Source organism: Peromyscus eremicus, chromosome 18, assembly GCF_949786415.1.
Source record: "Peromyscus eremicus chromosome 18, PerEre_H2_v1, whole genome shotgun sequence".
Lineage (NCBI taxonomy): Eukaryota > Metazoa > Chordata > Mammalia > Rodentia > Cricetidae > Peromyscus > Peromyscus eremicus.
In genome coordinates this window covers 4,797,750-4,813,021 of record NC_081434.1, presented here as the reverse complement: position 1 = coordinate 4,813,021, position 15,272 = coordinate 4,797,750, and the positions used below count along the sequence as shown (strand labels likewise).

At 36.0% G+C, this 15,272-nt stretch overlaps 1 protein-coding gene across 2 annotated transcripts in view; it reads right to left on the bottom strand.

Annotated features, from left to right (window-relative positions):
* Positions 1–445: 445 nt before the first annotated feature.
* Positions 446–15,272, bottom strand: part of Slc16a7 (solute carrier family 16 member 7) — a 76,065-nt gene continuing 61,238 nt past the window's right edge. For both annotated transcript variants that reach the window (XM_059245342.1, XM_059245341.1), the window contains 3 exons: positions 9,284–9,427; positions 5,958–6,770; positions 446–2,400 (listed from right to left, as the gene is read on the bottom strand). In XM_059245342.1, the coding sequence (XP_059101325.1) occupies positions 2,123–2,400; positions 5,958–6,770; positions 9,284–9,427 (1,235 nt within the window). In that variant the 3' untranslated portion in view covers positions 446–2,122. The remainder of the gene's footprint in view (positions 2,401–5,957; positions 6,771–9,283; positions 9,428–15,272) is intronic.

Sequence of the window (15,272 nt, the reverse complement as noted above, 5' to 3'; positions counted from 1 at the left end):
CTGCTGTCTGATATGTATATTAGTTTGAAAAGATATTTTCAAAGAGTGCAAGACATTCTTTTTGGAAGTGTTTATGATGGACTAGAATGATTTATGACCACAGAGGTGAGTATGAAAGGGATAATCCTGTAAAAAGAGCTGACTCAGGATGTAGTGGAACCAAGTTAAAGGAAAGATGCTGCAAAAAGAAAGAAAGAAAGAAAGAAAGAAAGAAAGAAAGAAAGAAAGAAAGAAAGAAAGAAAGAAAGAAAGAAAGAAAAGGACATTGTAAGTCATATGGTGTCACATGTTGTCCTGATTCATTTCCCTATGATATTGGCACATCTTGTTTTTATTAAACAACTGAAAGTTGAAAATATTTCCATATTCAAAAAAGCAAATGCTAAATAATGGAGCATCAAATCCCTAAATGTGAACATATGAACCACATGTTTGAAGCAGTGTATACATTTTATGACAGAATCAAACCTTTAATATCAATGTTGTAGAAGTACAGGGTCTGGGTAGAGTCTCATAAGGAGTAAGAATAGCACCCACCTCTACTGCAAAGAATGAAAGACAAGGACATTGTTACTAAGCATCACTTAGTAATAGATCACTGAGTTCTCTCTAGTCATCATAAAATTAAAAGAGACATACATGAATATTTAATTTCAGTTGATATTTATATGTTATGAAATCACAGATCTGCCAAAGTGTCTTAAGAATGATTCTGAATCCCAGGTACTTTTACGTAGGAAAATGAGAACATGCTAAATTAACCTGAGCAACAATCCTTCAACATGTCAACACTGTGTTATAAACTATATACCTACAAGTCCCCACAGCTTGTATTTCTAGAAGTGTCCCCCCACCCCCACATCCCAATTTCCTGGTTCTCTTCTTAGGCAGCAGGTAGTTTAAATCAGTAGAGGGCAGAATTTTCAAGTGCTTCCTCACCCTCTCTTCTACCATGAGAGATCTTCAAGGACTGAATTCAAGTCCTAGGTGTTTTTGTTTTTTGCTTTTGTTTATCTTTTGTAAAGAATTAGAAGATATTAGTGGGCTCAATAATGACCCCTACTCTTGTCAGCTCTATGCCTATGAATTATTCATAAGCCTGAGCTTGTATCACTATTTTGGTTGGGAAAAAATAGAACCTGGTCTACGTGAAAGTGTCAGTTAGGATTCTAGTTTATTTGGCTTGGATATTGCAGCACAACACTGAATCTGAATTGAGCCTTGGTTTAAAAAAAGTCATCATTAAGTTGTACATTATGAATTAAGATACTTTTTAAATCAATGGGATTCAACTTACTGTTCAATGTCATTAAGATTTTCATTCAACTGATGTATTAGCTAAGAATTTGAGAAATTACTTGGGGAGTTGTTCTCTTGTCTAGCACTAGGCACTAATCACAACCTTTCAAAGAAACTGTGTGCATGGATTAAGCATGAGTTTACAGAAGTAATTGTGCGAAGGGGTCTTTTTCTTTTTTAGCCAAACTTACTTTACAAACATTTCTTTTTTCTTGTTGTAGAAGTTACTTACTTTTTTGAGTTAATAGCATCTTGATTTTCAACATATACTGTTATTTTAAATCCACACTGTAAAACTGCACGGAAATAAAACACATTCCCATTGTCTCCCTGAAGTTTTTTCTTTTACTTAAAAATGACTATAATAATATATTTTTTTTCAAATTCATTTATTTCTTTATGGTCTCCAGATGCTCAGTGTTTGTGTGGATATAGATGTGATTCTTTGTGTGTGAAAAGAGATATAATTGTCCTCAATTTAATTCATAACAATGTCAAATAAAAAAATGAACTTTGAAGTGAGACGTTGTATAGAATTCAATATATGCTTAAGTAAGCCAGGAGCCTGGGGTGCAGATTTCATTCTACAGTTAAAAGTAAAAGTCAGTGAAAGGTTTAAAAATTCTTCTTTTGCATGACAACACCCCAAGCCAGGTACGCAAATAAGCCACTGCACGGAATTTCTGTATACATAATCTCAAAAATCTCAGCTTCATTATTGTCTGTGATCCTTTGTTTTAGCTAAAATCCTTTCCAACACTTTGAAAAACACAAAGAAACTCATGAGTAAATTCATAAACACTGATTTGAGATGAGACTCGTGTTAAATATTACTTTCCCTTTCTCTGTCTGCGGGAGGAGTGTTTGCAGTTGAAACTTTGACAGCAACAGCGTCCTCTTTTGATTTGCTCAAAGCCTCCGATTCTCTGGACGGATAGGTGGCTGATTTCTTCTTCCTCGCTTTCTCTCTCTTCCTTTCCTTAGCAAGAAGTCTATAGTTTATGGCGTTGCCGATGAAGAGCCAAATGCCCGATATTACCACGATTGCTCCACTGGCTATGTACATGTATTTGTAATCTTTAGTTTTATCGACCAATTTACCTATGAGACAAGAGAATATCCTTTAAGAGAGCCTGATAAAATGACAATACAACAACTGGAAGAAACTCCTCAGACAAACTGTATTTCTCTTATTTAAACTAGAATCAAATCACACTTTAACACAGAAAATACTGTAGATGATGCTCCTGTATATACTCAATAAAGGTGTGAACAAATATCCACAGAATTACCTTACCAGCACATCACATGTATTGAAAACTATTTCTGCCAAGAAAATGTATAATCAAGATAAATTAGGCACACATGAGTTTGTATATTAATAAATAGGAATAGGAGACATGTTTTTTTGTATATAGGCATGTGGCTTCATATATATTTAACTATTACTTTACATCAGACACTTTGAGATCACTTCCTTTTCCCATGTTTCTTTGTTACTTTAATAATGAAAATTGTACATTATTTAGGAAGACCCAATGGCCTTTTGTGTGGTTCACTAATGGCTGAGCATTTATCTGTGTTAATCTCCCTTGTCAGGACTATGAACTGATCTGACCATGGTTACATGACCAACGCCCCTGTGGCCTATACTCTTTTTTTTTTTTTTTAATTTTCGTTGCTATAGTTATCAAAATAAGGCCTGGTTGCTTTCTTTCCTTTCTTAAAACTTATCTTTAATTTATGTGTGTGTGTGTTTCTGTGTGTGTGTGTGTGTGTGTGTGTGTGTTTATGCACATGTATTTGTGTATATCCCTTTGAAGCCAGAAGAGAGAGATAGCTCCCATAGAGAGGGAGTTACAGGCCATTGTGAGCTCCCTAAGGTGGGTGCTGGGAACTGAATTCTGGTCCTCTGGAAGAGCAGCAAGTACTTTTAACTGTTGGGCCATCTTTTGACACCCCAGACTGTGGACTTTTAAAAGAGGCCCATCACAGCTCACCCTCTTAACCAGGTTGCAGGATGTTCTCATGAAAGCATTACATTCTTAATAACTCCTAAGGACAAACTTTAATGTCGAGGATTCTCATTACTTATTACTTCTACCCCAGGTAACTGTGTTGTAGACCTTCAAGTGCATCAGTTTAGTCAGAGTCTCTGGAGTTTTGACTACAATATAGTTAGCATTTAAATTGAGCTACTTGAAATATTTACCCATTTGAGAAAATTTCTCTGGTTTAATTAGAAACAATTGTAATGCACCAATCAGGGTTCAGTGGGTTTATCTGAGTAAGCATCACACATACATGGTTTCTTTCTTAACTTCTGTGAAAGGGTTCTGTTAGTGCAGTGGTTAGTATACTTATAAACACACAAATATAGTGGCCATGGCCTCATCAACAAATATCATTTTGGACTGCCACCTTAGGATATTTTTTAAAAGTTTGAAGAAGTCTAGCATCAAGAAATAAGGTGTGCTTTCCAGGGAAACAAACAACTAGCTGTTTGTAGAGTAATAAAATAGTTCACCATGAAATAGATAGACAAATAAAATGCCACACACTCCCTATTTTTCACTGCCCTCCAAAAGGTGTAGTATGGCATATGATATGTATGCAATAATTAATCTCATGTAAGAATAATAGTCATGTTATTTAGTCATGAAGTTTCTCAGCAGAGGCAGGAGTGGCCAGCTTAGACTCTTCTATTTCAATCCCTAGAGCCCACTTAATGTCTCTTTTGCTTGACTTAACATTTATTTTAATTCTGTCAATGATAGTCACACATAACTTTTTCCTATTTATAGAATATTATCACTAACTCATAAGCTCCAAGATTCCTGAAATCGATTCTGTAAGCATGGAAAGTTAGGCATGCTGTGCCATTTTTTTATGCCATAAAATAAACTGATTGATAAACCTAAGACCTAAGGATCATCACTCTTTTCACAACTGTGTTGTTGACAATGTGGCATTGCATTGAAAGCCCTACCATCTAAGACATTCATGCTTCTTACTAATAGAAGTGCCAGCCACACCACTAAGGTCTGACAATGACTTGGATGTCTTTCTAATCAGTAGAAAGTGGAAGATGGAATTTCAATGATAGCATTAAGACTGAAAAAAATTAATAATGAATTTCCCATCTTCACAGCAGCTTCATGTTCTAAAGAAAACAGTTTAACAACTGACTAAAGATGTGAGAAAATTTTATCAGCATGGCTCTGAGCACTAGGCAGGCAGGCAGACCAAGAACCTAAATGAATGAGCTCAGTATTCATTATGCATACACAAGGACTGTTAGAGATTATACCACAAATAACAATTAGTGTCACCACCATCACCATCATCAAAAACATTTAAAATCTAACACTAAAAAAGATTTTAAATTAAATCATGCATGTAATGCATTTGCCATTTGCCTTTATAATTTAAGTTTAAATCGCACAACTGTCTATCATAGTTTCCTTCCAGGAGTACTCTCAAACATACTTCAAAAGGAAGCCACAAAACAATCCATAGGAAAATCAACAAAACGCAATGTTTCTATAATAACCATTTTATCCTTTTTTTCTCACCCTTTGTCTTCTCTCTGTCCTTTTTTTCTCTCTCCCTCTCTCTTTCAGTCTTCCTTCCTTCCTTCCCTTCTTCCCTCCTTCCCTCCCTCCTCCCTTCCTCCCTTCCCTTCCTCTCTCTCTTTCTCTTTTTTTTCTTTTTGGTTTATTTTCAAGACAGCATTTCTCTGTGTAGCCCTGGCTGTCCTAGAACTCAATCTGTAGACCAGGATGTCCTTGAACTCAGAGATCCTCCTGCCTCTGCCTCCCGAGTGCTGGGATTAAAGGTGTGCACTACCACCACTGGGCTATTTTTCTTTCTTCTTTTCATTTTTCTTTTTCTTTCTCTCTGTCTCCCTTTCTTTCTGTCTCCCTTTCTTTTTCTTTCTTTCTTTCTTTCTTTCTTTCTTTCTTTCTTTCTTTCTTTCTTTCTTTCTTTCTTTCATAAAAGGACAAATATCAAGCCTTTTTCTCAACTTCTCGACGTGGTGGTACCTACATATACTTGATTCCTTCAGCAGGAATTTTAGAATAAACACTTCTATAGCCAACTTAGAAACCATTGCACATCTTAAAAGTCTACATGTCATCTTTGTCACTTATGAATATGTAACTTATTATTTACTCAAAAAACTGAACTTGAATGCATTTTCCTTCATCCTTGCATATTCTGTGTCAATGATATGAAAGTATACCTTAGGCAAAAACTCAAAATCAACGTAGCTAATGTACTTTCATAAAAATCCAGATTCTAATCCTTATAAGATATTATTTTATATTTCTGCTTACTTTTGTGTAAGTGAAACATGACTCTGTTCAGCAAAAATAGCTTGTGATATAGCCTTAAAAATCATAAAATAATTGATGTATATAAAAATCCTAAAGTTATACTAACCCTCAATCTAATTTAAGTTCATGACTTTTGTTAAGTCCAGGGTTCTAAATTTTGGGTTACATCAACCAATTATGAAAATTTCAAGTGTGAAACCCCTCCTGTCTTTTATGCAACTAGAATTATTCAAAGCACATTAATCAGTGCAAAGAACATACTTCTTCATATATATTTATGCTATTCATTTTGCTGTCCTTGATGAGAAATATGCTTACCAGCAAGAGGAGGGCCGAGAAGAACAGGACAACATTCCACAATTGTGGCAAGTCCCACAGCACTGGAAAATCTGGCAGGTCCAACCAGGTCCATGAGAGTTTCAAAGAGAACACTGCTAACACTTCCAAATCCATAGCCAAAGAATATAGCGTAGACCACCAAGGCTGCGTAGGTATCTGCCAGGGGGCAGAGGAGATGGACTATGCCAGTGAACACGATCGCAAAGCTGAAGAAATACTGGATTCGTGGGCGGATTAACCTGGAGTTGGCTATTAATCCTCCACAAGGTCGAGCAAACATATCAACAAAAGCCATCACAGACAGCAATAAAGCTGAGTTATATTCGTCCACTCCTTTGTCTTTAGCATATGGAGCCAAGAATATAATAGGGGCAAAAAACCCTAGAAACATAATGACATTTCCAGATAGGTAGATCAAAAATCCTCTATGCTTAAAAAGGCTGAAATCTAAAAACCTATTAATCTGTTCTGCTGTTGACATCTTGCTGGCTTTCTTCATATTTGCATCATGTCTTGAACCAACCTTACTTTTAGACTTCGACTTACGTGGGCTTTTCTGGACAGGTCTCATGAGAGCCCCAGCCACACAGGAATGCAAAAATATGCCTCCCAAAATCAGGAAGCTTCCCTTCCAGCCATAATTGTTAAATAGGTACTGATTGAAAGGGGCCAGTGTGCTTAAGAAAACAGGACTTCCAGCCATGGCCAAGCCGTTCGCCATGGGTCGTCTCCTATAGAAGTACTTTCCAATTATTGTTAAGGCTGGTTGCAGGTTGAACGCTAATCCTAAACCTGAAACACAAAACCAAAAACAAAAGATAATATAAACGCATTATATCACTCACCAAATAAATTCCTCAAAACGTTTTCTATGGAGAATAAGGCAATCAGACATGCAGCCGTGAATCCCAATCTTTGAGGATTACAAATGGAAATATAATTGAACACAAAAACTAATTTGATTTTCATAACTAAACAGTAAGAATGTTTTCAGAGTCCTTTGTTTTAAAGCCAGAAATAAGACTGGGGACTACTGAGGTATGAAAGAAATACCATAAAATAGGCTATAACAATCCCTATAAAATTATGAATTCTTAATCAGAATAATATAATCCCACTGATAAATTAACCCCTTCCTTCTCATGCATACTTCTATGCAAATAAACAGGCTAGATTTGTTTCTAGTGAGATTTAAAAATGAGGGTACTCTGTTATTGCAGTAAAATTACGGACAGACTAAAAAAGTCACAATTTTTAACAATCTACCTTCTCATAAATATTCCTTTCAACACCATGTAATAATAAACCAGAGAAATAAGTTCATTCCATTATTTTATTCCACATCCATCACATTCTAAATTTAGTATCTAGAGATCTACAAATGGGCTGAGTAAAAATTTTTGGAATATATTTTATTTTAGGGAGTTTTAGTTGATTCTTTGGGGCCAAGTTCCCACCATAATATCCTTAACAGTGTTAGTTCCACCTTTGAGAGACAAATTACTTCTTGCAGATCACCCAGACATGATACTATTCAGCAGTATAGATGACCAGTTCTTTGAAAAGCATATAAACTAATTTATGTAAACTATCTCTTTTACTACATTAGCGTTGGTACTATTCTATATGTAAAGGACTATTAAGGTTAAAATTCTTTAGCCTGCTAATTTGGATGAATTGAAGCCATGTTGCTAAGTGTTTCAGTATTCAACTTCTGGGATATGCAACGCTAAGTACAAATACTCCAACTCTTGATGACATTTTCTGAATTAAGTTCTCTAAAAGCCATGGAAGAAACCAAAGCTATAATTTAGGGAAAAGAAGCTGCAACTCCTCATGAGTTCCCTTAAACACACCACTGAGATATGTAGACTGGAAATCATTAGATCGATGCTCATCAGTTTATGGGCAGGTAGCTTGTAAGCAGAGGAAGCTGAATTAAAAACCTATGTTTTGGTTTTCATTTATCTTTATTCATTTTCTCCCTGAACAAAGAGGAGGACTTTTTGCCTTTAGATGTTATGTCAAGGTAAGTTATATACACTGGTTCATTCTAGAAACAGCAATGTCACCAAGACCCAAACACACGAAATTGTGTTGGAATAGCAATGATGTTACTGTATAGGAATTTTCGAGTATAGGAACATCAAAACCATGGCCTCTGTACTCTAGCCTCTTGCTCTTCTCTGGTGAGACAGAAGATAGTCAGGATGTGTTTATAAAGGAAACACAGATACTCTCTCCACAGCAGCAATGCTTAGCTCCAATATGTAATACTTAGATTTGATGTTTGAACAATCAAAGAAAGTGTTTTGCTGTATAAAAAGTCAGAGTGACACAGAGTGGTTACAAATACAGACATTTATTATCATTATTATTGTAGATCTTTGTTTTTATTATTCTCAGTATGTAGCCCAGGTGGGTCTTGAACTCATTGTACAGCTCAAACTAACATTGGACTCAGACTCTCTTGCCTCAGTTTTCCTAGTGCTGGTTTTATTATAAACTTGAACTAGGATGTCTGCTGCACAGTAGCCTGTAAAACCTACCTGTTCTCTTCAGCAAATGGTTTACATGTATACATTGAGATGGATCTCAACTCATACACGAGACAAAAATGTTAATTTAGCCTTATTGGCCATTTTTTTTCTTAAAACATGGAATGTAGATTTGTAAATAAAATTTATTGACAAGGAAAATAAAAGTGGTGCTCTTCAACTATACAGTTTAGGTCGGGTTAGTGGAAAGGGCTCTCTCATGAGGCACGGTGCTGTCAGATGCCAGGTCTGTGTGAGTGCTCATAAGCAGGTCATTTCAGTAAGGGAAATGTAGATAAAGACTAACAAGCTCTCTCTGCCACTCATTAAAGCCTAGCTGGTCGTAATTTTACTGTTGGTGTTAAATCACAGCTATCCCCAAATATGTGTTTGACAGCATTTTTAACTTACCCATGAGTGGTAAGTCAAGTACTCTAGGCAGGACTGAAAATGTGTTTTATACATGAAGTCATTGTACTAGGAGGTATTCACAAGACTCAACAATTAAAAAGTGACCAAGTCAAAAACAACCAAAGCTTCTCCTGTGTCCGTATCTGTAGGATGACACATGACCAAACGATAACCTTTAAAAATCATTCCTTAAAATGAAACAACGTGTAGCCCTACTGTAAGCAGTCTTTTAGTGCATCAGATAAAAAGACCCCAGAGTAGACTTGTTTTCCAAAAACAAACTGAAACAAACCATGAAGAATTTGTATCTTCTTCTTCCTTTTCAAACTGTTCAGATGAGAAGAGAACCTGACTTACCTCCGATAAAGCCAACCGTGAGATAAAGTTGTATCACGCTGTTACTGAAGGAAGCCAAGATCATTCCGGTGCAGCATAACAACCCTCCAACTATCACCACTGGCCGGCTGCCATAGTTGTTCACCAAGATACTGCTGACGGGACCTGAGGCAGACAAGTGATTGACACAATACGATTTTATCCTTACTGTCTCTCTGTGCTGAACGCTGAGAAAGTGAAGTTTAGCGATCAAGATAGATTGGTTCGCATGTAATATAATTAGAGCTTTCCAACACAACACACAGACTGATTTGTTTTTAACTTTTGTTTTGCATTACTTTTTTTTGAGATGGAAGTCTCAAATTCTTGGACTAGGGTGATCTTTCCGTCCCAAAGGCCTGATTATCTGGGACTAGAAGAAAGCATGACTGTTTCCAGCTGATGAGGGATTTTTATTTACTTTATAAAGATTGATTTTATTTTAGTATGTGTGTAGTGTGTCTTTGTGTGTGTGTGTGTGTGTGTGTGTGTGTGTGTGTGTGTGTGTGTGTGTGAAGGCCATAAGAGGCAATCAGATTCTTTAGAACTAGTGCCATCAAATGTCGGTGCTGGAGGAACCAAACCCAGGTCTCTGCAAGACCAGTAAGTGCTCTTAACTGCTGAGCCTAATGCTCCAGTCCCCTTCAGTTTTTTTTTTAACCATGTTATAAAAACACATGAAAATAAATTGGAAACATTTAACATGTATAGTTTTTAAGACTGACACCAATCAAATGTAATGCAAAAGCTTTCAGTGGAACACAGCCAAACGAGCCCCAAATATCTCTAGAATGATGGCAAATTTTTGTTTAAAAAAATCTGGGTATTATACACAGCTGTAGTCTATATTTCTGAAATAATGTATGTGTAGGTATATGTCATTAACCAGAGTTCAAGTTGTGAATTACACACAAATATGGCTTTTATTTAATGCCATATTTTATTGATTCTTACTTTTTAAAGATATTATTCTTAAAATTGTGTGTGTGCAGTGCATGCATGCATGTGTGCGCATGTCTGTATGTGTGTGTGTGTGCATACACGCACATGAACACAATGCATGCATGGATATATGCATGTCAGTGCTGCTGCACTCAGAGATTCAGGTTCCTGGGGGCTGGAATTGCCTCTGAGCTATCATTTATTCGAGACAGGGTTCCTCTGTGTAGTTTTAGAGTCTGTCCTGGATCTCGCTCTGTAGCCCAGGCTGGCCTCAAACTCACAGAGATCAGCCTGGCTCTGCCTCCCGAGTGCTGGGATTAAAGGCATGAGCCACCAACGCCTGGCGCCTCTAAGCTGTCTTTCAGGCCCATACTTCCTTCTTTTAAGATTTTGATTGTTGCTGGTCCATGCCAACCACACCACCACTGGTATAGCTGTCATGCTACACATGCTTGGGTTTTGTATCACATTCCATGATTTGCATGACCATGAACAGTCACTCACACATTAACTGTGTGAAAATGAATCCTGACTTTGCCCAAAAGTTCTTTGTGTGACCCATTCTGTGAACACCACGTAAGCAGCAGCATGGAAGCTTACAGAATGAGGGCAGCTTCCTCCAGCTGCCCTTGGTAGGAGGTAATCCTACCTCCCTGGCAAAGAGAACAATCAGGTCTGAGTCTGGGACTCAGAGGGAAGGCGCTTTGGGAATAGCTTACACCATTTATTTACCATATATTTTCCAGTGCATTTGGGGGGACGTACATGCAAGTAATAAACAAACAAACAAACAAAAACAAAAAACAAAAAAAACAACTCAGGAATAATTAAGATCGCTACAATCATGCACATTTAATTAAGTGCAGGGAAGCTGTCTTAAGTATTGTAGAATGTAAGTTCTGAATATTAAAGCATTGTGTTTTTCTTTAGTGGTCAGTTTTTCTGTCTCTCAAAACACTAATGCAACTTAATAATTAAACTCAGATGTGAAGAAAGTCCATTTCCCACAATCTGCCGATGCAGAAACTATTTCCTTCGACATCTCTTCCATAACTTAAAATTATGTTTCACCTGACACTAGGAATATTGCTTAAGGAAAATAAAATATAACATTAGGTCAGAATTGTCAGCCAAAATTGGATCTAGAAAAATAAACTTTTAACCTGTAGTACAATTTCAATTTTTGCTAAATCTGATCATGTTGCATTTGAAAATATTTATGTGGATAAAGTTAACACATACTGTAATTCAGTTATCATTATGCCCACATTCATTCATGCAAATATAATTAGTTATAATGTAGTTTTCAAAAAAGTTAACTAAAAAAAAGATAAAATCTTATATTTAAAGTAGCAGACAAGAAAACATTTTTAAAAGACTTAACAGAATACAAATATTCCAAAACCATGGGGCTGGGAAACAAAAATAGAGGAAAAATGATTAAGATAAGTGAAAACCACCATTGTGTCCCTAATATGGTAAAGTCCCTTGAAGATGTGATAAGAACAAAAAAAATTACATATTATATAATACATAATATGATCCTATTATATAGAATGAAACATCATTTTTGGAAGGCATATAGCAAAATTAAAATAATTTTGAGTGAAAAAGAAGAGAAAAACAGAATAAATTGGACATCATTATTAAACTCAGGTGTAGATGATTCATAAAGGATTATTCCTATTTCTTTTCTCAAAATTAGTTAACTGACTCAATTTAATTCCGCTTAATTGGATTCAGTTCAAGACATCATTACTCAAGCTCTCAGGATAAAGCCAACTGACTTACATAAAGAATAAAATAATAAGCAAAACATGCTAGAATTGTAAAACTAATCTAGCTCTTCTATTATGTATTCCATTTTCTGTGTGGTGACTGAACAACTAACTTATGGACAAAGTCTATAATTCATTGCTATATTCCTAAGTATCTTTGCCTAAATTGCACAATTGTAAAATTGAACTGAAGCCCTGAATCACAATTTAATTTGTAATCTATGGAAAACAATTATATACCTATATCTGTAGGTTGAGCCAACCTCTCCAATACATCTATAGCCATAAGCTGTGTCACTCTCATTCAATCCATCTTTTGTCACTTGCTACGATTAATTAGGAGAGCCATGACAACAGCTAACGATGCTTGTGTTCCTTCTGTCATCTCTGCAAAGATTTCAGCTGAGATACAATGGAAGTTCTAACCTTAATAAATTAATTTTACTTTAAACTGTGCGCCTTAGTTAAATGGTATTCTGTGTGGGTATGTTTATAACACTCATCTGTAATCTTTTTTTTCTAGCAAAAGTAAGGACTTACTTTATTAGTGATCTTTTTAGAAATAGACCAAACTCTCTCCCTCTTAACATTAACACTTAGGGAATTCCTAAAGTATCCCTAATTTGTAGGAGCTGTGAATAGAATTTAGAGGTATGATACAAATTAAGACTTTTTTTATGGAAAAAATCCCTAAATGCTTAATAATAGCCCAAGGACACACCTAATGTTGAAAGCAACCCCCACTCCCAAGGGGTACATCTCTTTGATATATTAACAGTTTGGTTTATTATAAAAACAAGCAAGAGGAAGATAAGAGCAAAGCACACATTCTCACAATACCAGTTTTTTTCCTTAGCCATCAATTGGCTTCGCAACCAAAAATGTTCTTTTTGAACAGCCTTAGGACTGACTACATTCTAAGCATACTTTTCATTTTTGTCAATAAATCTGAATGTTCAAAATCAGTGTATTTTCTTATAATCACAATGTTTAATACACATATTGAACATATAATGATCATTAGTTATGTTTATCATATATATATGATATATATGTATATAAATTATGATTATTATCCATATCAGTAATGAACAGTCCCATCTGCAGAGTTATAACTGAGTCCATACCTAAACAGCATAAAGGCAACATTCACCAAAATGCTTCTATTCGATAGTCAGCCTTATAGACAGACACACCACACATACACACCACACACATACACACACACACACACACACACACACACACACACACACACATACACACAAAGGGTGAGTGAGTATGAAAAATAACTTTAATTTCCAAAACCATTCACAAGAAGATTAGATTGTATGCATATAAGACTGTCTAGACACAAATTCATGTGATACTCATTTCTAAACAATCTCAGAATTAGAGAATCTGGTCACTTTCATGAAATTGTAACAATCAGCTTCATGCGAAAGTAGTAGTTCGGGTCTCACAGTGTTGCTGTGTTTGCTCATTCTCAGAGGTCCTGTTGCACTGGCAGATGGGAGCACACATCTATAGGTGCACTATAGTGCAATATATATATACATATTTGTACTAATAGATGGGAACACACATAACGAACAGCAATGCTCTTCTCATTTCATGTGTCAAGCTCATGCATTCTACTATAAATTCTTTAGAGGTAGATGCCATATCCTATTATTAGTTGCCTGCAACTATTATTACTCTTTTCAGATAGTGTGCTAAGATTTTTAAGTGCATTGTTTCAAAGACTTGCCATGGAAATCCTGTGATTGAACTGCCTAATAGTAACAGTTAATGAAACAGAGGTGCAAATAATTCAATTTATTTATGAGTCTCTCAATGTTAGGTAGTAAAATGTAGACTGTCTCAGGCTCATTTGATGACAAAACTGCTTTTAACTAATGTGCAGAGAATATTCAACACGCCAGGGCTAAGACAACTAGAAATGTTTGCTTCCAATGTAGGATCTTGTCTGACATGGAATACTACTGTGATAGATACACAGTAGTATTCCATAATTAGTAATGAGTTACAGGATAGCTAAACCAGACTAGTCTGTGCAAATAGTGTGTGTGTGTGTGTGTGTGTGTGTGTGTGTGTGTGACGTTTACCACCTTTTACAAATATGCTGTTTACTTTTCGTTTGGGGAATCTGGAGTTTTGGTACACACTCAGTGGTACACACCTGCAAACACTGCCTTTGAGACCAGAGCACTAATAAAAAGCACTCAATACCAACCCTCTAATTAGCTTCCCGATAGACAACCTTTCATGACTTTTCATCACAACGGTTTCTGGGAAAACGAAACACTTAGTGTGACTCCATGGAAAGGAAGGGAAGCCTGGTAAGTGTGGACCTGATATTCTCTCTACTTTATCTATGTGCTATCTCTTTCCTGGTTTGACTTCGTGTGTCTTTGCCATAATATATCAAAGCCACAACAAAGAATTAGCCTCACAGGTTAGCTGAGTCTTGTGAATCTTTTGAGTGAATCACTGAAGCAGAAAATTGTCTCAGAGTCTCTGAACACAACTGGCCCTCCCATAGCAAAGCTCAGATATGATCTACATCTATAAGAACAAGTCTATTTCATACATTGTTATGTTTTGTAAACAGACTCAATGCTCTCCCTCACTCCTGTTTTTTTTTTCTTCCCTCTCCATAAATAAGAGTACATGATAAAGTCTATGAGAAAATTTGGAGTGCAAAATAATAAATGTTTCAAAAAATATACTTGATCAAATCTACAGCCAGGAATTGGAATGGAGCATCAATTGGAGCAATATAAAATTTTATACACACGATAAACACTAACAGAAGAAGTGATAAAATATTGTAATTTATTTTTTTTATTTGCTATATTTCAAATTTGAATTTGTGGTATCCTGTCAAATGAAAGGAGACTAAGCAACTGTGTAGGACTCAAAGAAGTTATTTGCAATTATAGAAATGCACCTAAGTTCACTACAGTAGCATTTTCAAAACAATAGCTTTCATATGTGATGTATTTTTCAAAGAGGTATTTTGAATTAACGAGCATTTCGAGTGCCCAGATAAGATGAAGATATTTTAATGAGAGTTTTGAGTAACTGTAGATACCAAGGAAAGGGATTAGCATGGTATGTAATACCTGATACATAGTAGGGATGGGGGTCGTAGAAGGCAAGATGGCTGTAACTCATCCTTTGCATTCACCCTTCCTGCTGTTTTCTTTCCCCTACCTCTCCCTCCCTCCCTCCCTCCCTCCCTCCCT